The following is a 21,920-nucleotide window of genomic DNA, read 5'->3' as shown; positions in this document are numbered from 1 at the left end:
TCCGTCCTGGCTCCGATGTCTTGATCCAAGCCCAAGCGGGGGACTGAAGATGTCCATGATCCGGCTGAAGTCTTCATCCAAGCGGGAGCTGAAGAGGTCCATGATCCGACTGAAGTCTTCTATCAACGGCATCTTCAATCTTCTTTCTTCCGGATCCATGTTCATCCCGCCGACGCGGAACATCCATCTTCACCGACAACTTCCCGACGAATGACGGTTCCTTTAAGGGACGTCATCCAAGATGGCGTCCCTCGAATTCCGATTGGCTGATAGGATTCTATCAGCCAATCGGAATTAAGGTAGGAAAATTCTGATTGGCTGATGGAATCAGCCAATCAGAATCAAGTTCAATCCGATTGGCTGATCCGATCAGCCAATCAGATTGAGCTCGCATTCTATTGGCTGATCGGAACATAGTTGTTTAATTCATATTTTTTCATTCATGGTTTATCCAGATCTGTTTCCAAGTTTATACATACATAGTTTAGTCAGCCATATAGTATTAAGGTTTAACTGTTTTTGCAACCATACTCATTGGCTACACTATTATTCTGGTTATATGTATGTATATGTAAATATTTTTATACCTGCTTCTGTTTCTGCAGTTTTTAACCACTCCCAAAGGGAGGTACTCCTGTGCATAAAAAGGTGCTCAGGTTTGACTAATTGTACATCTAGGATTACGGCTATCCACGCCGAAACCGGTCAGATGTGTTTTTGCAGGTTTTATGTATAAGTCTTACTGACTTGAATAAAGGCTATGTTTTATTATCCTTTTTTTTACTGGAACTTTTATTCATCATTTGGATCCTACCTATTATGTGCTGGGTTCTTTTTTTCTTATTAATAATTATATATATATATATATATATATATATATATATATATATATATATATATATATATATATATATATATATATATATATATAAAATGAGGCACTCTCTGGTCTTTTAACAAGTGAAGTTTATTAGAAAGTGTGACGTTTCGGAGACACACTTCCCTTCCTCAGACAAACTTTTGTCTGAGGAAGGGAAGTGTCCCCCCGAAACGTCACGCTTGCTAATAAACTTCATTTGTTAAAAGACCAGAGAGTGCCTCGTAATATCCTATGTATTTAACCAATATCTCTCTCTCTCTATCTCTCTATCTCTCTATCTATCATCTCTATCTCTCTATCATATCTCTCTCTCTATCTATATATATATATATATATATATATATATATATATATATATATATATATATATATATATATATAAAATCAAGTAGGAGAAGGCACTCACTGGTCTTTTTAAGTGTACTTAATTTCAAAAGCGTGACGTTTCGGGGACACACTCCCATTAGTCAGACTTCCTTTGTCTGAGGAAGGGGAGTGTGTCCCCGAAACGTCGTGCTTTTGAAGTAAAGTACACTTGAAACGACCAGTGAGTGCCTTCTCCTACTTGATATATTTAATCGCTGGCACCCTGGCAGCTGCCATTAAGGTGCCATTAAGGTCAGAGTGCTCAATATTGTAATTTCTCTATATCTATATCTCCAATTTTGTTTGCACACTTCCAAAAAATACTTGGTGATAGTCAGCAATTTTCATAGTTCACAGATGACTCCAACACGTTTCTTTTTTTTAAAATGATTTTTATTGTAGGTTCAAAATAAAGCATACATGAATATCCAACAGTGATACATGAAAACAACACAGTATTTGCATGAAAGACAGTTTCAAGCTGACAGTGAATACATCAGAAAATAAATTTAAAGAAAATAATATACAAGCAGTATGCCAAGTGATGAACACACCTCCTAAAAAACACAAGAGGCCACTCTTGGGCCCCAGAAGTATAAAACAAAATCACAGGAGGATACCCTTGATCAAAGGAGACCACTCTTGGGTCCCAGATGACTGACCTCATTTTTATATATATATATATATATATATATATATATATATATATATATATATATATAAATAAAAACAAAACACTGAACAAATGTTACAGAACCTAGAACAATATTAAATATATATAGTTGTGATTGGGTAGAATCGGTACTATTATTAGTATAGCGTGTAAAAATAACTCTCCTATGAATTTAACCCTTCCAAAGTACAGTAGAGAGCTTCATATTATTAATTTTTACATTTCCAGACCCTGCCAGCAACTTGTAATGACAATTATAGGAGAGGTATGTAAACGTGAATCTACCCAATTCAAAGAGAAAAACTTTAAAGGACAAATATGAGCCATAGTAAGTTCCCTAAGAGCATACCTCAGATTTAGGCATCAGACATGGAGTCTTCATTAATAAATCTGGATAGATTAGGATAGATAGGTAACCATCAACCCACACCAGCAGAAGTACAGGGCTAGGTCTGGAAAGTGGTAGTATTAGCAGGTCTATATATAATTGATAGGGTGGATTATTTATAGGATGATAGCGTCTCATCTCTTATAGTGCTAACAGATCAATATAGCCAACACCAGGTCTTATATTATGATAAGCCAGAAGGTCCAAACAACATATAAAAGTTACCATCTTCAACACCATACACCAAAATGGGAGATACCAAAAGAAGGTATAAATAGAATAATTTAGTTCTTATTAATCTTCTTAGGAGTAAGATATTAGCATAGCATAATTAGTGTGTCAGGGGACCCTAGGTATAGTGGAGTCTGCTTGCTAAGGCAATGCAGGGGAAGGAGGTTATGTGCATATACATGTACACCCACATTCACACACACACACCCATACATACCCACTCGGGATATATGCGGAGCAGACTGGGTAGCAGCATATATAAATAAAGGGCAACTGTATGTGGCGGGTAGATGGATCTTAGCGTGTCATTCTGTATATAAACATAGCAGGGGAAGAGGAAGATGTACACCTCTGTAAGCGGTGCAGTAACTCAGGTAATAACTACTCAATACTGTTATGACATATAAAACATAGTGAGAACGGATCAAAATAACTGTGACATATCTTTTGCATGCAATGGTGAAAGAGCTCTGAAAAACAATCAGTTTTGTTCTTAAAATATTTTAGTTTTGCTACCAGCCTGCAAAGACAATAAACAAGCATAACAGCGACACAAAACTGATCAGCTTAAAGTCTAAGATGTGTGTGGTAGCTGAATAGGAAAAAGTAGCAGTCGTGACATTAGCCCGTCTCCATTGCTAGGTAGTCAGTGTCCCCAGAATGAAGCACCCTGTTGGGTAGAGTATTGTGAACCGGTTGAGGTGGTGCTAACACTTTAATATCAAAAAATAGGAAAAGGAAATGGGAGAGTATAGAGGGGATATTAAGCACTCTTACACCTATCGCTTGTAATAATCTGTAAAATTACAGCATGAAATATCTGCTAGCGAATAATAAATGTATATACTGGTATTAAAACCTATAATCTTTATTAAGGAATTTATTTAAAAATGAATGACTAAGGTGATAAACATCACCTATCATTACCCACACAGATATATTACCTAAAGATACACCACAATTACTGCACTGCTGCTATCATGTCACCCCCCTGTATTCCTGGCCGATATCAGGAACCGTCGGCTTCAGGTGTCAGGGGTAGCATGAGGCAACAGTTAATGCAGCAAAAATAATTATAAGTGGTATGAGTTGAGTAATTGGAAAAGTTAGACGATTACCTTTCCAATGGTGGGTCTTGGGGAGCCTGAGATACAGGCTTCTAAGCAGCATGCCCCCTGCTCCTATACTTAACATTGTTAATTTTAAATAAAGTTGCACTGTGACGTCATCACGCCATTGTGCATGACGTCACCGTGCATAACGTGAAGCCCCGGTGATGCCTGTCACTATGCAGGCCCGATCGCCGGGGTAGGAGCGGGTGGGAGACTATCTGAAACTAGTTCAGGAGTAGGAGTAGCGTGCAAACAAACCAAAGCATACTAATCACAGGGAAAGGCCAATGCCTAAGATAAAATATGAAGGAAACAGCCATAAGTAGATCACACCAATACACATACGTTGTCCGAGTTGAATTGTCACAACAAGCATTTATCAAGATCTGGATTAATGTGTTGTTTCTATAACTCACATTACAATCGAGTGGTGTGTTTTTTTTTTCTCTTTCTGCTGGGTATATTTTTACAACTTAAAATGATCTTGTTCTCAAACTACACTGACCATTCAAAAATGGTTTTGGAAGACAGAACTTAAATTTTTCATGTTTGTCCAATGTTATCACACAAAGAGATCAGAATGTACCTGTTACCTGTAGGCCCAGAAAGCACAATTTAAGAATACTGCTTTTCTGAAAAAAAAACACAAAACCCTCAAACCAGCTATGTTCCTGCTAGATAAATTACATTGCTTTGGTACTAATATCTGTATATGTTTAGCAACATGGTGAAATGATGTACCTGTTTTCTTGCATATGTCTACATAGATGCACACACAGGATCTCCCCCAGTTTCCTATATACGCCATCTAATATAGATTCAGTTTAATGCAAAATGAATTTCTGGTCCCAACACCACATTTGCCAATTTGGAGATGTTGAGGGCCTTTGCTTAAGCAAGTCAGAACTTTGAGGGCACACCTGTGTCTACTTTATTGGCATCTAATTTAAGATTTTGTTATTTTTATTTCAGCTTGATTTCAGGTTAAGTAAGGAACCAGCAACTCTTAACAACAGGATTGTACACCAGGATGCTGAAAAGAACAGTTCCTACAAACAAGGTATTGACTATTGTTGAGTTGATCAGTACAATGTCATTTTTACTTACATATTTTTTTCTTCTTTAGCTACATAATGTTACTTAAGTTATTTGAATAATTTGCTATTCAGTGACACATTTATCTAAAATGTTTTTGTTCAGTGCCTTTTTATGTAAAAACATTCATCCCTTCCTTTTCCCCCACCTGAAAAGAGCACAAATCCTTACTATGGTGCAGAAGCACTCAATTGTTCTTTGGTCACAGTCAATGATTTACACATTGACTAAAAAGTTGAATACTGTATTTTCAATCTGTATATTGTCACAGAAAGTTTCATTTTGTATTTGTTGTTCACATGAAAGCAATTATATATGTAAATGAGGTATTCTTAATCAGAATGGGGTACAACAACCCCCAGCAAGGATCTCCTTACACAATTACAGCTGAGGGTGAATGGTTTTGGAAGACACAAGTTGTATATGAAAGATTCTTTGTTTTTGATTAGTTCACTCAGAAATGTATTTTAATGCTGAAAGGAACAGTACAGTGTACATTATTATGGGACTATATACTTGCAGAATTATTAGATAAGCAATAAACCTGCAGTTCAAAAAAAGCCTACTTTAGTTTTTGTTGTTTGTGTTTTTCCTTTAATCGATGGTGACATGTCAACAAGATCATAACACGTTGGCTATTTGTTCCCTGGTCACAAGAATGAGGCAAACAAACTCCACACTACAGAACTTTGAGCTTCCCTACTATGTCTTTGACACTCAGTTTTTTATTTGCTTTTATAAGAGGTAAATTCTAAAGTGTTGTGATCTTCACGTGATTGTTTATTAGGATTCTCTCATTTATGTGAGTCCCAATACCTTGTTCAGACAGAGTGCCTATGAAGAATAAATGTGAAGATAGGAGTGAGAATCTTCTTCCAGTGTGGAGATGTATTGGCATCCCAGGTAAAATGCAGATTTATATGCCAATTCCCTGGACTACAGTGTGCTGCTCCTTGTGAGATCCTTGCTTGCACATTCACTGGATGTGCCCTTCTATTGGCTAGCAGTCTCCTGCAGCTATTGTAATCACAGTAGAGTAAGTACCTTCCACAGCAACTGGTTATAATATGTAACACTACATTGTAAATTCACATAATCTGGGTGTAACTATCACTTTAAAAACACTTTGTCACTGTTTCCTCCAATTTAACAATAGTAAGGTATTGGGCCTTTAAATACCCCTGGTATCAGCATAAGCACATAGCAATGCAATCCGCCATTAACAGGCTGCAGCATTAGACGCTCACCAGCTCAGTTTAATGGTTTTTGGCAATAAATGCATTGGCATACATGTAAGGAAGTCCTTTATGGATATGAAAGGATTAATTTAGACAGAAATAAAAAATGTATGATGGGTATTTCCTCTCATTTTCTTGGCAGTGGCAATCTTAGATACATTGTATCTCTGGCTTTCCTAAAGGTGGTGTGACTGATTTACACACTTAGAGCAAAAAAATGTTTGTACTAGTGTAGGTTTGGGGACTTTGAGGGTTGCTGTAGTAATTTTCTCTGCACCTTATTGTAGTGTACTGTGTATCTATTACACTTGCCTCTTTCCTATTCCCATTCTACTTTACTGTCCTGGACCCTTAGCTGGGATGATTGAGGGCGGATCTGGGGACCATGTTTGTCTTCCTACTGTGTGTATTGTGTGCAAAGCTGTTTATATATGCTCCCTTGCTCAGCTTAGTGACACTTGTGCAGTGCAGATTCTAGGCCGGGGATGTCTGCTTGCTCAAGGGTGGTTTAGTGACTATTGTGCCTGCTAACGGTTCATCTAGCAATCCTGCTTATCTTACTGATTATATCCTTTCTATTGTGTCACAGTTGCTAGCAGTTACATCTGCCTCACCAAAGTGCAGGTAAGTATAAGCTGCAGTGGGTAGCTCAACAAGTTCCCCAGGGTCTCCTATATTTGGATGGTTAACCTATGAGAACTAAGGGGATGACGGACTCGCATAGCTAGTCAGATGAGGGCTCACTGTCTGATTCTCAGGAACCCCTTCTTCATGTAGCAAGGGAAGATGTGTATTTTTATTTAAAGTTGGAGAATATCCATGCCTTGTTAACAGAAGTATTGGGTACTTTGGAGATAACGGAGGATCTGTCAGTGTAGCTTTTGTGGCAGCTACTATGTCGGTTTAGAGGGACAAGACTGTAGTAGAGTTATCTCTAACGGACATCGGGGACAACATCGGATTAATCAGGACTGCATATAGTTTAATTTGTGATGTGGCCTAATTCTAGCCAACAGAGTGATCTCTAGTAATGTTATTGGGACCTTAATTCAGGCCCACAAGCTTGTGTGTAGGTGCATGCTTCAAGAGGCTACTGGTTTAATTTCTTTAGGATTCTTATGAGTTTCGTGGAAGGCTTGGAAAAAGGCTTGTCCGCTAGTACTGTAAAAAGGTCAGATTTTGACCTTATCTGTTTGGTATCACAGGAAGATTGCTAAGTTTTCTGATATACAGACCTTTGATCAGGTGCTGATTCTCCTGAGGCTAGTTATTCATCTGGTGGCTCCTCCTTGAAGTCTCAACATGGTGCTGATGTTTCTTCAAGCTCTTTCTTTTGAGCCTCTGCATGGGTTAGACCTGCAGTTGGTCACCTAAAAGGTTTTGTTCCTGTTAGCCATCTTATTGGCTAGACAAGCTAGTCCTTTTGGATTTTATCTTTGTGCATTTTTCTGGTTAAGGGTCAGAAGGTTACTGCTTTAGTGGCTTGCCTTAAGCTTTTAATTAGAAAAAGCTTATATTGTTATGGGAAGTCTCCCCCCAAGATGATTACTGCTTATTCTGTTAGATCAGTGGACACATTTTGGGCCTTTAGTAATGAGGCCTCTCTTGAAAGGATTTACAAAGCAGCTAGTTAGTCTATCTTGCATACTGTTGCTAAATTCTTTCATTTTGATGTGTACACCTTGGCTGAGTGTGGGCCATTGTGCCTTTCCAGTAAAAGCTGCCTTGTGTTAGTCCCTCCATATTTCTGATTGTCTTTATTTCTTAGGTATAGAAGCCTATGTGATGATCTAATGGATGCTCACTATCCATTGAATGAAAACAACATTTTATATTTGCCTGATGATAAATTTTGTTCAGGATGATGAGTGTCCATGAACCCCATCCTTTGCTTTAATAAAACTGGCGACAGGACTGGTTGCACATCTTTGGCCTGCTTTTACCTTTCTTGTCTCTTCTTGTATCTATCTCTCTCTACTTTTGCATATGGGAAAATTTAAGTGTCGATGGTGAGGGAGGGGATAATAGGGAAGCTCTGGAGTGTGGGGTTGGTTTCCCTCTCCTGATGACCAGGGAATGAATAGCCTACATGTGGATGGCCTTGTGGAATCATCTTTAAGGAAATTAATTTATCAGGTAAGCATACATTTTGTTTTTTTATCTACAAGTTTGCCACAGAAGAGCCAAACTCAGAGCTTTCTCAACTCCTGATTGAAGATTTGAAAATGAGTGCACCTGTGCTGATCCTTTTTAAATATAGTAACTTCATTTTTTAATTGCAGATTTTTTTCATACTTGCATAGTACACTAAGAATAGTTTGTCCTGAAAAGTCACTTTAAATTTAGGATTTTGCTACAAAAGTTATTCCTATATATTTTGAAAAGCAAATCCTTTTTTTATTAGAACCATAGTTGGTAGGTCATATACAAAGCCTGTATTCACAGTGGTTTCAGCAAAGTAGTTTGTTTTTGTTCCTTAATATTAACGTCTGGGATGAAAATAAACATACAATCATTTTATTTTGTTTTCTCTATTTTTTTCTCACAGATGGGAGACTTTCAAGCTCTGTGTCTCGTAATAAACAACAGTACATTCCTTTAGCTACAAATGTCACTGAGATTTTTGGTTCTTCTCAAAAGTATGGTCGAGAATCAATGTCATTAGGGGCATTTGGCGACCTTCCTAGTCATTCATCAGCAAAATCCAGGTCCCGATCAGCATCCCATTGCCCTAACTACAATAATAATCATGAAGATGCTCAGCAATTGAAAGGTATAAGAGATATTTACTTGACATAGAAGCAAATAATTAGAATGCATTTATTATGTTACCTTCAAAGGTATAATTTATACTTCATAATACATCTAGTAAACGAATTTACATTTTAATATGTTGATTGATGCTGCTTATCTAATGTATTTTTTGAAGACATTGCAAACATTTTATGTATACACAATAATAATTTAATTTGAAAATACAGTTTTAGGTACCTAAATTACCACTGGATACTGTCCTTCCGCTGTATCTTTCATTATTCAGTAATGTAAAGTATGAATTTTGCAAGAGATTTATAGCTTACTTGTAGTCGTTTTGTGATGACTGAGTTAAATGCGCCTTTTCAAAATAATACTGCTTGTATGTGTTTTATTTTTTCAGACTAGCTCATGGTTGTACTTTTTTCATGTAGATCATTGCAATTTTATCAGAGATTTGTCAAAGACTGAGCATCCCGTTTTGCGCCGTAGTCCAGAAGAAAAAGCAAACAACCCTGACAAGCTTAATTTAGAAAAGTAAGCACAAAGCCAAGTATCCTGACACAAAACCTGCATATCTGTTACATTCCAAATAATCAGTATTTCCTTGCATGATGTAGGGCAGTGCTTTCCAAACTGTGTGTCGGGACACGCTAGTGTGTCGGCAACAGTGTGTAGGTGTGTCCCTGCTTCAGCAAAAAAAATAATTAAATTTTAATTTTTTTAAATGTTTTTTTTTTTGGTTTCTGACTTTCCACCTGTCTGCTATGCATATCACATGGTTGACACGTGATTGATACCTAGGGGGTCACAGATCATCTTAATCTATTGTCGTAGCTCAGTGGGAACTGAAACTATTGCCATTGGCGGCACATTGGCACCTGACTGCACGTGTAGTCTCCTCAATCGGCTCGTGGCTGCATGTGTAGTCCGTGACTGGGACAGCAGTGTGTTTGCAGCATGGGCAGTAGTCAATCAGATTCACCAAGCTCTGAGGGCGGCAGCTTAAACGCTCATCTGAAGTCAGAAGTTAGTGGGGGTTTTTTGCAGCTAGCTCCCAGTAGTGCATTGCTGTTCCTGCTCTTGATATATGGATAGGAATGGGAAGCTTAAGAATGCGAGTGTCTAATATTCCACCAAATATTCAGAAACTGTGTTCATCCCATCAACCTCATACATCCCATTAAAATAGTAAGCAACTATTGGTGTTATTAAACTTTTTTTAAATTCTTGCACATACATACTGTTACTTGTAAATACATTTCGTTATTATATCATTTATGTATGTGTCCGTATCTCTTAAAACAAGTTAGTTTAACCTCCTGTTTGCTAGTACAACTGAATTACTGTGTCGCAAAATGATGTAGGTCTAAAAAGTGTGTCACCAACATGAAAAGTTTGGAAAGCTCTGATGTAGGGGGTGTGTTCTGACATTCAAAGTCATTCAAAATAATTTTAAAACCCTGTGATAACCTTTCGTGTTATTAGCTTTTGTTTTTTTCCTACTGGAAAATATTTTTTCAAATTCATTTGAGCATGAAGCTTTTTGATACGCTTTAAAAAAACCAATAGGGATGGAGAAATATATATGTTAGCACCAAAATTCTCTTGCATCATACAAAGGGGGCAGGGCTTATGCTGAAACCTTGGAGCATAATCATTTAGATATTAGTAGTTACTGTCTGCTTTTAATCTGCCCCAAACTACTGTCTTTATATTTGCTAGTTTTATATGCATTGCAATAAATGTTTGATTCACCTCATCCAGTTACAGTATTCAATGGGTTTTTGCTGCCTGGCTGTTTTAGGTATGTTTTTAGATCCTGTTTTTAGATCCAGAAAGTGAGATTATTGCCATATTGGGATTTATAGGATTGATTATATAAAGGGAAATTAAATACCTCTTGGTTTTCTTTAGAAGATTGCGCTAGTCTCTTGCTCCCAATGGATGCCAAAAAACTAATTTTGTAACCTAGGTTTTCAAAATGCAGGCTTGAGTAATTTTCAGCATTTTGAAAACTTAAGTTACAAACATGTTTTGTGACCTTTTTGAACTATATTTGGCCAGATTACGAGTGGAGTGCAAGCGTTTGGGCCCTAGCGATAAGGGGTTTATTCCAGGTGTTCGCGCTAGCTCACAGCTAAGATTTAAAATGGAAAGGTTAGTCACCGCATCTGGCCAAATGGGACAAGCTCGGGCACCACGTCAAGGCCCTTTCCAACACCTGAGTCCCTAACACAGCCACACAATGCAGGCTCTCAAAGCCAGACAAACTGGTTGCAGAAATCATAAAAAATATATATTTTATATATATATATATATATATATATATATATATATATATATATATATATATATGCATTAGAGCCCTTTGCTGTTAAGAAGATTTTTTTTAGAAAGTGTTATACTGTGTATCTACTGTAAGTATTTTACATTCCAGTGTTCTAGCGCTGAGGAATCTGTTGGTGCTCTACAAATAACCGATAATAATAATAAAAAAATTCTGCTCAGCAGAATATGTTCTATATATTTATAAATAGATATTGCTATATATATATCTGTATATATCTTCACCTACATATAATAAAAAAAAAATATATATATATATATATATTGGTATAGATATATATTGTACAAAAAAGTCATATACTGTGTGTGTATGTATGTATATATATATATATATATATACCATATATATATATATATATATATATATATATATAAATATTTATGAGTAAATAGAAAATATGCTGCTATGTGAAATATTCATATTTGCATGTCAAATTAGCGCAAATGTGAATATGCGATCTGGTTTTTGCAAGAGTAAGGCGTTCTATGGGGGAATATGTGAACGCGCACGCAATATTGTAAGTTTGGCTTTTTGTGCTCATCGAGTTAACGTGCGAGCGAAAACAATATAATTTCAACTCATAATACGAGCGCAAAAAGCTTACTTCTAGTGCAATTAAAGCTCGATCGGAAATGTTAATTAGCAGGCAGTGTTAATTAGCGCTCCACTTGTAATCTGTCCCACTGTATATTATTTAGAGACACATTATTTATGCATATTTTCGTTGCTATGATTTTTAATTTAAAAATACATGAGTTACTCTATTATGTTTTTTAAAATTATTGGAATAGACCCCAAAGATTTAAAATACATAAAAACAAAGGCAAATAGCAGTATGTGTGTTCTCAGCACAGTTTTTTTGTTTTTGTTTTTTTTTTCTCTCGAAACACAGTGTTGTGAATTATATTTGATTTTTTTTTTAGAATGTTTGTTTGTGTTACCTGGGCTTTAACACTGACATATATTTACACACCGTATTTTAACTTATTGTTTCGTCGTTTGGGAACATATTTAATTACAAACCTTCTCATTAGCTGACTTATATGATTGTTGTTTATTTTGAACAAGCTATTTAATCAGGGCAGCACAAATATTCCTGGGGCTGATATAAATTGCATAGCTTTTATGTAGCTATCACTACAGTATTGACATTTTTAGTATAGGTAGCAGCTTCAACAGGAAAACAGCAATTACACATGCCAAAATAAAGATAAAGGAGTTATTTGTAAACAATTTAATATACTCCAGCAGTTAAATGGATGATTGGGAACACTTTAAAGGGCATTATACTGTCCCTTTTAATAAGATAATCAGTGTTTTTAAACCATCTAATTGTTAATAATATAATATTGAACAGTACTGTTTATTTTCTATTCTTTCTAGATACAATTTGACTGTTTGTCCTATTCTTGAACATGAAGAACAATTACGACTGTTATATTTGCAGCACAATTACATAGCAAAGATACAGAATCTTTCAAGTCTGCAGCGTCTTATATTTTTAGATTTGTACGATAATCAAATTGAAGAGATAAGTGGACTTTCTGCATTAAGATCCTTGCGTGTCCTTATGTTGGGCAAGAACAGGTAATAACTGTTATGTTTGAGAAAATGCATGTATTGGGTAGGTTTCAGACATTAGCATGTGTAGCTGATTTTGTAATTCATACATCAATCACTAATGTAATGGTGGATAAAAAAGGACATTTTCCTTATGATACGTCACACAAACAACTTTGTTTAAAGTAATTACAAAATGGGAGAAAACTACATTCATTTCACTTTCTTCAAATAGTCTGAATAATTTAATAACACTGTTCCTTTACTATTTTCCCTGTAGAAAAACTCCACAATCCCTAACCCATGTGAGCTGGTTGCATTGCTATTTAATACCCATTATTATCAAAAAGGTTTACAGTTTTATATGTGCATTGACACATTTAGTTTTAGAAAACTTGCTGATCGAGCAGTACTGTTCCTCTAGTTTGCTGGATCCTTAATCATGCAGTGTTTGGTTTGACAAAAGGCCAATCTTGGTTTGTATTCTGCAAATCCTAGAACCCTATCTAATCTATTCACCAAAATTAGTTATGACAATTATTTTTTAAACAGGGGACCCCCCCTCTTTCAACTGAGGCATTACTAGCTCCAGTCCTACTAATACAACCTTAAACACAAATATGGACATTAGATCTCTGTCAAGCTTCAGAGCACATGTATGATTTTATAACCATACAAATATATAAGGCATTATGTAAAAATGGTAGCCCCATGTTCTTTTCATGTCCATATAGCCTATGATATGATCATTGTAATAAAAATCGTCACCTACAGCAACCACTAGCTTAATTTTGTGATTGTTTCTCTGAATAAATAAACATTTTTGGAATCCTATTAAGGAGACATTAGTCATATTTTAATCTATGCATAAGAAATTAACTGCATTGTAAAATGATAAACATTCATAATATGTTTTAAAAACATTTTCAAACTATCAGTTTGTTTGAAAAATATGCATTGATTTGCAGGCCTGAACAAATCCCTTGAAAAGCCTTCTGAATGGTTTTGCTTTCTTCTTTTGCTGTGGCTAATTAGGGACAAATATAAATGAGCTCTTGTACTTATTAGCCAACCACTATGCAGCATGTAGGAGTTTTAGGATTCTCTATTCCATGGAATGTATTCCAGCCTCTCTGGGAATCGCCCCAAAGTTAAATTACTGTAAAATCAGGCAAAATAAATAATACAATTGCATTGTAAATGTCTTTAACTATGCATTATTAAACATTTTGGGCCAGACTGTGAGTGGAGCGCTTTCGCTCCCTCGCTAACTGCACTATAAGTAAACGTTTTGCGCATGTCGGGTTGCTCTCATATTACAATTTGAAAGTAAAAAGTTATCGCTTGCGCGCTAACCCAGTGCGCTCAAAAAGCCAAAGTTAGAATATAACGAGTGCGATAACCTGTTCCCCCTTAGAAGTCAATGCATATTCAAAAGTCTGTTAACCCAATATAAAATTAGGAATATTTCACATTCCAATGTTCTTCACATAGCAGAATGTTTGTTATATTTAATTTTAATAAATATTTCTACATATATCTGATTGTATTTTCGTACAATATACAGTCATGGCCAAAAATATTGGCACCCCTGCATTTCTGTCAGATAATGCACCACTTCACCCAGAAAATGGTTGCAATTACAAATGTCTAGGCATTCTCATGTTTATTTCTTTTGTTCGTATTGGTATGACACCAAAAAGTGGAGAAAAAACCCCCAAATCTGACACATTCCACGCAAAACTCCAAAAATGGACTGGACAAAATTGTCACCTTCTCAAAATTGTAAGAAATAATTGCATTCCAGGTTTGTGATGCTCCTTTAATTTGTAATTAAACTCACCTGTATCAATTAACAGGTTCTGGCAATTTAGAAATCACACCGGCAACCTTTTAAAATGGTAAAAAATTGACTCAACCTTTCTGTTGTGTGTCTGTGTGCCACACTGAGCATGGAGAAGAGAAAGAACAGCAAATAATTGTCTGAGGATTTGAGAACAAAAATTGTGGAGAAGCATGGACAATCTCAAGGTTACAAGTCCATCTCCAGAGATTTTAAAGTGATGGTAAACTCTTTTAATTGTAAAAGCCATATTTACATTGTTATTGTTATATAAGATCAAACCGCATTATTATTCTTTCATTTTCTAATGTAAATTATAAGTAATATTCCTCATATTTTGTTATCATGTTTGCAACGCAGCTCCCCGCCTCGCTCCGTCCCTCTTACATGCCCGTAACCACACTTTCTGTGTAGTCCTCTCTCCTCCCTCTCCTTACGTCATCCTGAGTGCTCGTTCACAATATTAGATTACTAAACGCATGCGCATTAATTTCACTGACGTCTAGGAAGTAAAACATTGACTCGTGACAGTCAATGTTTACTTTTCACATTGGTAACGCTCAATTGGTGTCTATCGGGTGTTTGAGCGATCTTGACCACGTGCACGCGCAAAGTCTTATCAGGATTTGGATGATGTTGATTGGTTGGTAGTATCGTCAGGAATGATCGGAAAGGCGCATGCGCTAAAATTGTATTGCTAACAGCCTGTCTAGCGACTGGATAGATGATTGGGCACAGGCAGGGGAAATCAATGTGACGTCACGGTGGGCTGGCGAATTTACGGAACGGAGAGATTCTTGATATGGAAAATAAAAGGTAAACTGCTATTTCATGTTTAGATCGAAATTACACAGGACATTTTAATACAATATGACAATACAGATTACATATTCACCCTATACTGAGTTTACCATCCCTTTAATGTTCCTGTGTCCACTGTGCGCAACATTGTCAAGAAGTTTACAGCCCATGGCACTGTAGCTAATATCCCTGGACATGGACGAAAGAGAAAAATTGATCAAAGATTGCAACAAAGGATTGTTCGAATAGTGGATAAAGAACCTCGATCAACTTCCAGACAAATTCAAGCTGACCTTCAGACACAGGGTACAAATGTGTCAGCTCGCACTATACGTCGCCATCTGAATGAAAAGGGACGCTATGGTAGGTGACACAGGAGGACCCCACTGCTAACACAGAAACATAAAAAAGCCAGATTGGAGTTTGCCAAAACTTACCTGAGGAAGCCAAAATCCTTTTTGGGAGAATGTGCTGTAGACAGACGAAACAAAATTTATAGCTTTTTTGGTAAAGCTCATTATTCTACTGTTTTCAGAATAAAATGAGGCTTTTAAAGAAAAGAATACAGTCCCTACAGTCAAACAATGTGGAGGTTCACTGATGTTTTGGGGTTGCTTTGATGCTTCAGGCACTGGATGTCTTGACTGTGTGCATGGCATTATGAAATCTGAAGACTACCAAAGAATTCTGTGGTGCAATGTAGGGCCCAGTGTCAGAAAGTTGGGTCTTCATCAGATGTCAATGACCCAAAGCACACATCAAAAAGCACCCAGAAATGGTTTATGCCGTGCTGGAGAGTACTGAACTGGCCAGCAATGAGTCAAGAACTCAATCCCATAGAGCACCTGTGGAGAGATCTCCAAACAGAGAAGTAGGGGGGTGGCAAAAGCACTGGAACTGTAAACATCAGATATATGCAAACAAATTCAATTAATAAAATCCCTAAGTTAATATTAAAAGACCATGAATAAAGTAAAAAAATATTTGCGCTTCTGAAATCAAATGAATGATATCAGAGCTAAAATATATATGACGAGTACAAATAATGAAGCTGTAGTCAGGGGTAGGAATGCTATTATATACCCATATAGATATAGAGACAAAGAGAAAATAATGGTGTATTACGTGATATAGTGTATACATACGGAGATAAAGCAGCGCTTGGTGAAAATATTAATTAGAATAATAGCACAGTTCCCAGTGTGTGTATTGATAGATACAGACAGTCACTGAAACAACAGAATGCTTTCAAAGCGATCCTTTAAGCTCCTTGCGAATCCCGATGCAGCTGATCTCTTTACCGGTGTGTTCCTCCTCACACAGGTCAGTAGGGTAGAAGCAGCCTAAAACAAAATAGAAGACAGCGCAAAACAGACCGGATTCAAGGTAGTATTTTATTCAAGCAGGCAACACGCCATAAAAACAAATTCTAATTACAAGATGTACGTTAAGAGCAAGCATTTCACAAATTATGTTGTGAACAATAAGAGTCCCTCTCCAGAGTTCCAAAGTTTCACTGCCACATAGGTAGATTCTCCTCCAATGTGTCAGATGGGACCAGGTAAGCTCAAGGCGTTTTCCCCGGTGTATGGCCGGGCTTTTTCAAGAGCAGATGGTAAGACTACACAGCCTGTTACTATTTCTACAACTAGACTGATTCTAATTGGTTAATCAAGCTACCAATGGTATTAATAATAACTGTGCACACCCCCATGATCACAGAGAATAGCTAACAGCTCTTAAAATACTAGATGATTACACAGTGCCATATTCAATCTAATACACTTGCAAACTAACAGCAAAAGGAAGAAAGTGCCTTATATTAATATGTGAGTAAATATACATAAATGGACATAGAGAATAATAAAAACAAATATATGCTTATAAGATTTCATTGCATAAAATTAATTCTGCAATAAAAGACATTATATATATATATATATATATATATATATATATATATATATATATAAACACACACACATATTAAACATTATTTTACAATTATACAAATATATGATAATACAATTTAAAATTTAAAAAGACATACACTGAATAATGTATATGATAAAATATGCTATAAAACCATCTCTTTACCACAGTATGAAAAGAAAAAATATAAAAAGAAAAAATATATAATGATCTTTCCCATTCATTGATAGAAATGGTTCTTACATCAGTGGAAAAGACATTAACACATCCTAGCAAATCCTAACCAATACAGAAACCTAAAATGTCTGTGTGCATACACCTAAAAAACATAAAAGGGAGACAGCCATTAGTCAATAGATATTAAAAATTACAAAACAATATATCTGGATAATAAGTAAACCTACTAAACTAAAGGAACGCCTGTACATCTAAGTCAATATTAAGACCATAAGGAGCCAGACTTTTTAATTTGAAGATCCATTCAGTTTCTTTCCGTCTAAGGAGTTTAAGCCTATTTTTCTTTTCAGGGGGTATCCAATCTATTATTTGTACCTCTAAATCTCTAGGGTCACAACAATGTACTAATCGAAAATGATTCGATACACTATGCTTTTTTAAAACCATTTTTAATATTATAGAGGTGATCATTAAATCTTGTGCGGGTCTTTCTTTTGATACACCTAATGTAAATTAGATCACACTTACAGCGTAACAGGTACACCGTATAGTTAGTGTCACAGTTGCATCTATGTCTAATTTCAAATTGTGTAGTACCTTCAGCATTTTTTAAAAGATTCCCCCTCTTAACATGAGAGCACATATTGCATTTACCCTTATTGCATTTATATATGCCCAAAGGGAGAGATAACAGTTATTTAGGATTTCTTTCTCAGCCTTCTTTTTAACTGTGCTCTTATTTCTTTTCTTAACTTGCTAGGGGCAAGATGGTTTTTTAGATTCTTATTTTTACGAAAAGTAATTAATGGCCTATCCCCCACAGCATTCCCCAATATGGGTTCAGATTTAAGAATCCCCCAGTGCTTGGTCATTACTTTTTTAATAACCTTTGCTCCCTAATTGTATGTAATAATAAAGCGTACTTGATTGTTTGTTGGCTTAGAGTTATTACTCACTGCTTTATTTTTTAAGAAGTTTGTGTCTGTCTAACTTTATTGTTTTCATTTCCGCTTCTTCTAGCAGTTCATTATCATACCCTTTTTCCAGAAATTTTTTATCCAACTCTTTTGCCTCTATTTCAAAATCAGAAATCCTGGAGAAATTACGTCTAACTCTAATATGCTGACTAGCAGGAATATTGGATTTCCAACTTTTTAGATGTCCACTTTTGGCATCCACAAAGCTATTTCTATCCACTGTTTTTCTAGAAAGTCTCACAATAACCTTATTATCCACTGGATTTTTCATAAGACTGATGTCCAGGAATATTATACTCTCTTGAGAACTAGTACCACTAAATTCCAGATCATATTAATTTGCATTAATATAATCAGTAAATTGTGATAATAACAAAGATGAACCCTTCCATTAAAATGACATCATCAATATATCTATAATATTTCATGATGTTACATTTAAAGGGGTTATTATTCCATATATACTTTTTTTCAAAGTTATCCATAAAAAGGTTTGCATATGAGGGTGCAAATGTTGTCCCCATTGCAGTACCTTTTAACTGTAAATAAAATTGATCTTCGAATTCAAATAATTATGTGTGAGAATAAACATAATTGAATCTATAATAAACTGCAAATGAATATCCGGAATATCATAGTACATAAACGCATGTTGTATAGCTTTAATGCCTTTTTCATGTTTAATATAAGTATACAGTGAGGATACATCATACGTAGCCCACCACAGGTCATCTTCCCACTGTATACCCTCAAAGGCATTAATAACTTCAGACATATCTTTAAGAAATGCCTTTGTTTTCCTGACTAGAGGCTGCAAAAAATAGTCAACATATTTAGAAATGTTATGGCATATAGACTCAATCCCCGAAATGATTGGTCTCCCAGGGGCTTATCGAGGCACTTATGAACCTTAGGTAAATGGTAAAAGGATTATTCTGTATAATAAAATTAACTTCATTCCGTAATAGAACCTCAAAATCTTTAGCTTTTGTAATAATAACATTCAGTTCTCTTTGAAAATCTAGAGTGGGGTCATAGTCTAGTTTTCTATAGACTGCAGGGTCTCCTAAGAGGTTCTAGGCTTCTGACACATAGTCTGTCCTATTCTGAATTACCAATCCACCTTCCTTGTCTGCCGACAATATTACCATTACTTTTTAGTTTATCAAGAGCCTTTCTTTCTCTACAGTTAAGATTATCATTATATTTATTGACCTTACACTTAGAAAGTTCTTTGTCTAGTTCTTCACATATTAACTTATTAAAAACTGTCCCCCTGCATATTAACTGGGTAAAATAATGATTTTCCTCTAAAAATCTGTATGGCGTATGGGTCTAGCCTCCTCATATTCAGATAGGCAGGAGAGGTTTAGATCTACATTTGTGTCTACCTTCTGTACTAGGTCAGTATTATACATATAGTGGTCTAGCTGTACATTTTGCTTAAGATCTTTCAAGATATTTAGAGTTTCTAGATCACTGCCTTCAATATAGGACTTATTACTTAGTTCCCTACTTGCCTCATCTTTTTAAAAATATCGTTTCAAAGTAAGCTTTCGTATGTACTTCTGGATATCCATATAGACTTCAAATTTATTAGGATTTGTTTTGGGTGCATAATTTAAACCTTTTCCCAAAAGTCTAATATCATCCTTATTTAATTGTACATCAGAAAGGTTAATTATCTCCTTCTCTAGGCGTATTAATTCAGCCTCTTTCTGTTTGTTTGCTTGTATTTTATATCCTGCTCTTGTTCCTCGTCGATTTAGAGTGCTCTTTTTGAAGGTCTTCTTCTGGTTTCCCAGAAGCCTTCGGTATGTGTATTGTTCTTGATTCTCACATTGGGACTGATATAAACCCTCTCTAAAATAATCATGACTATTTGTCGCCACTATTTGGGGTTTTGGTTTAACTCCCAACCTGTTCCATACAGATAGAAATAGCTTTGTGGATGCCAAAAGTGGACATCTAAAAAGTTGGAAATCCAATATCCTTGCTAGTCAGTATATTAGAGTTAGACGTAATTGCTCCAGGATTTCTGATTTTGAAATAGAGGCAAAAAGAGTTGGATAAAAACTTTTTGGAAAAAGGGTATGATAATGAACTGATAGAAGAAGCGGAAATGAAAGTAATAAAGTTAGATAGACACAAACTTCTTAAAAATAAAGCAGTGAGTAATAACTCTAAGCCAACAAACAATCAAGTACGCTTTATTACTACATACAATGAGGGAGCAAAGGTTATTAAAAAAGTAATGACCAAGCACTGGGGGATTCTTAAATCTGACCCCATATTGGGGAATGCTGTGGGGGATAGGCCATTAATTACTTTTCGTAAAAATAAGAATCTAAAAAAAACATCTTGCCCCCAGTAAGTTAAGAAAAGAAATACGAGGAACAGTTTAAAAAGAAGGATGAGAAAGAAATCCTAAGTAACTGGTTAACTCTCCCTTTGGGCATATATAAATGCAAGAAGAGTAAATGCAATATGTGCTCTCATGTTAAGAGGGGGAATCTTTTAACCCCTTAATGACAACTGACGTACCAGGTACGTCATGCATTAACAAGCAGTTAATGACAATGGACGTACCTGGTACGTCAGTTGTCTAAAAGAGTGCTGGAAGCGATCACAAATGCTTCCAGCAGCTCTGAGGGTATTGCAGTGATGCCTCGATATGGAGGAATCCTGCAATACCTCTTTACAAGCCCCCGATGCAGAGAGAGCCACTCTGTGGCCCTCTCTGCACCGGTAGCGATAGTGCCGGGTGTGAGGGTACGCGTGCGCGTGCACGATGCGCGCGTGTGCACCCATTAGCCACACTGACACCAATGAATGAGGGCAGAAAGGGGAAAAAAAGGGATTTTTTTTTAAAAAAAATATAAAAGGATCTGGGAGGGGGTGGGGTGGGGGTATTGTGGGGGGCTGCTACACTACAGAAATAGTTTTTTAAGTAAAAATAAAATAAAAATACTTTTTTGGGGGTTTTTGGGGCCAAACTGGGTACTGGCAGACAGCCGCCAGTACCCAAGATGGTGGTAATTAGGTAGGGGAGAGGGTTAGAGAGCTGGAGGGGGGATCAGGGGGGGATCAGGGAGGTTGGGGCTAAGGCAGGGGTCCATCACAGCTAAAATACTTTATTATTTTTATTTAAAAAAAAAAACAACCCTCTTTTATTTAGTACTGGCAGACTTTCTGCCAGTACTTAAGATGGCGGGAACAATTGTGGGGTGGGGGAGGGAAGAGAGCTGTTTGGGAGGGATCAGGGGTTGGGATGTGTCAGGTGGGAGGCTGATCTCTAAAATTAACCCTGCAAGCTCCCTACAAGCTACCTAATTTAACCCCTTCACTGCTGGGCATAATTAACGTGTGGTGCGCAGCAGCATTTAGCGGCCTTCTAATTACCAAAAAGCAACGCCAAAGCCATATAAGTCTGCTATTTCTGAACAAAGGGGATCCCAGAGAAGCTTTTACAACAATTTCTGCCATAATTGCACAAGCTGTTTGTAAATAATTTCAGTGAGAAACCTAAAATTGTGAAAAATG

The 21,920-nt window shown here is 36.2% G+C and overlaps 1 protein-coding gene across 1 annotated transcript in view; it reads left to right on the top strand.

Moving 5' to 3' along the window:
• LRRC49 (leucine rich repeat containing 49) overlaps window positions 1-21,920 on the top strand; it is a 334,467-nt gene that overhangs the window by 14,971 nt on the left and 297,576 nt on the right. The window contains exons 3-6 of the mRNA XM_053717544.1: window positions 4,623-4,710; window positions 8,532-8,756; window positions 9,172-9,274; window positions 12,471-12,674. Of these exons, the coding sequence (XP_053573519.1) occupies window positions 4,623-4,710; window positions 8,532-8,756; window positions 9,172-9,274; window positions 12,471-12,674 (620 nt within the window). The remainder of the gene's footprint in view (window positions 1-4,622; window positions 4,711-8,531; window positions 8,757-9,171; window positions 9,275-12,470; window positions 12,675-21,920) is intronic.

The sequence above is a fragment of the Bombina bombina genome, chromosome 6 (genome assembly GCF_027579735.1).
Source record: "Bombina bombina isolate aBomBom1 chromosome 6, aBomBom1.pri, whole genome shotgun sequence".
NCBI lineage: Eukaryota > Metazoa > Chordata > Amphibia > Anura > Bombinatoridae > Bombina > Bombina bombina.
The sequence above is the reverse complement of the archived record's forward strand: the minus strand, read 5'-3'. Positions and strand labels throughout refer to the sequence as shown.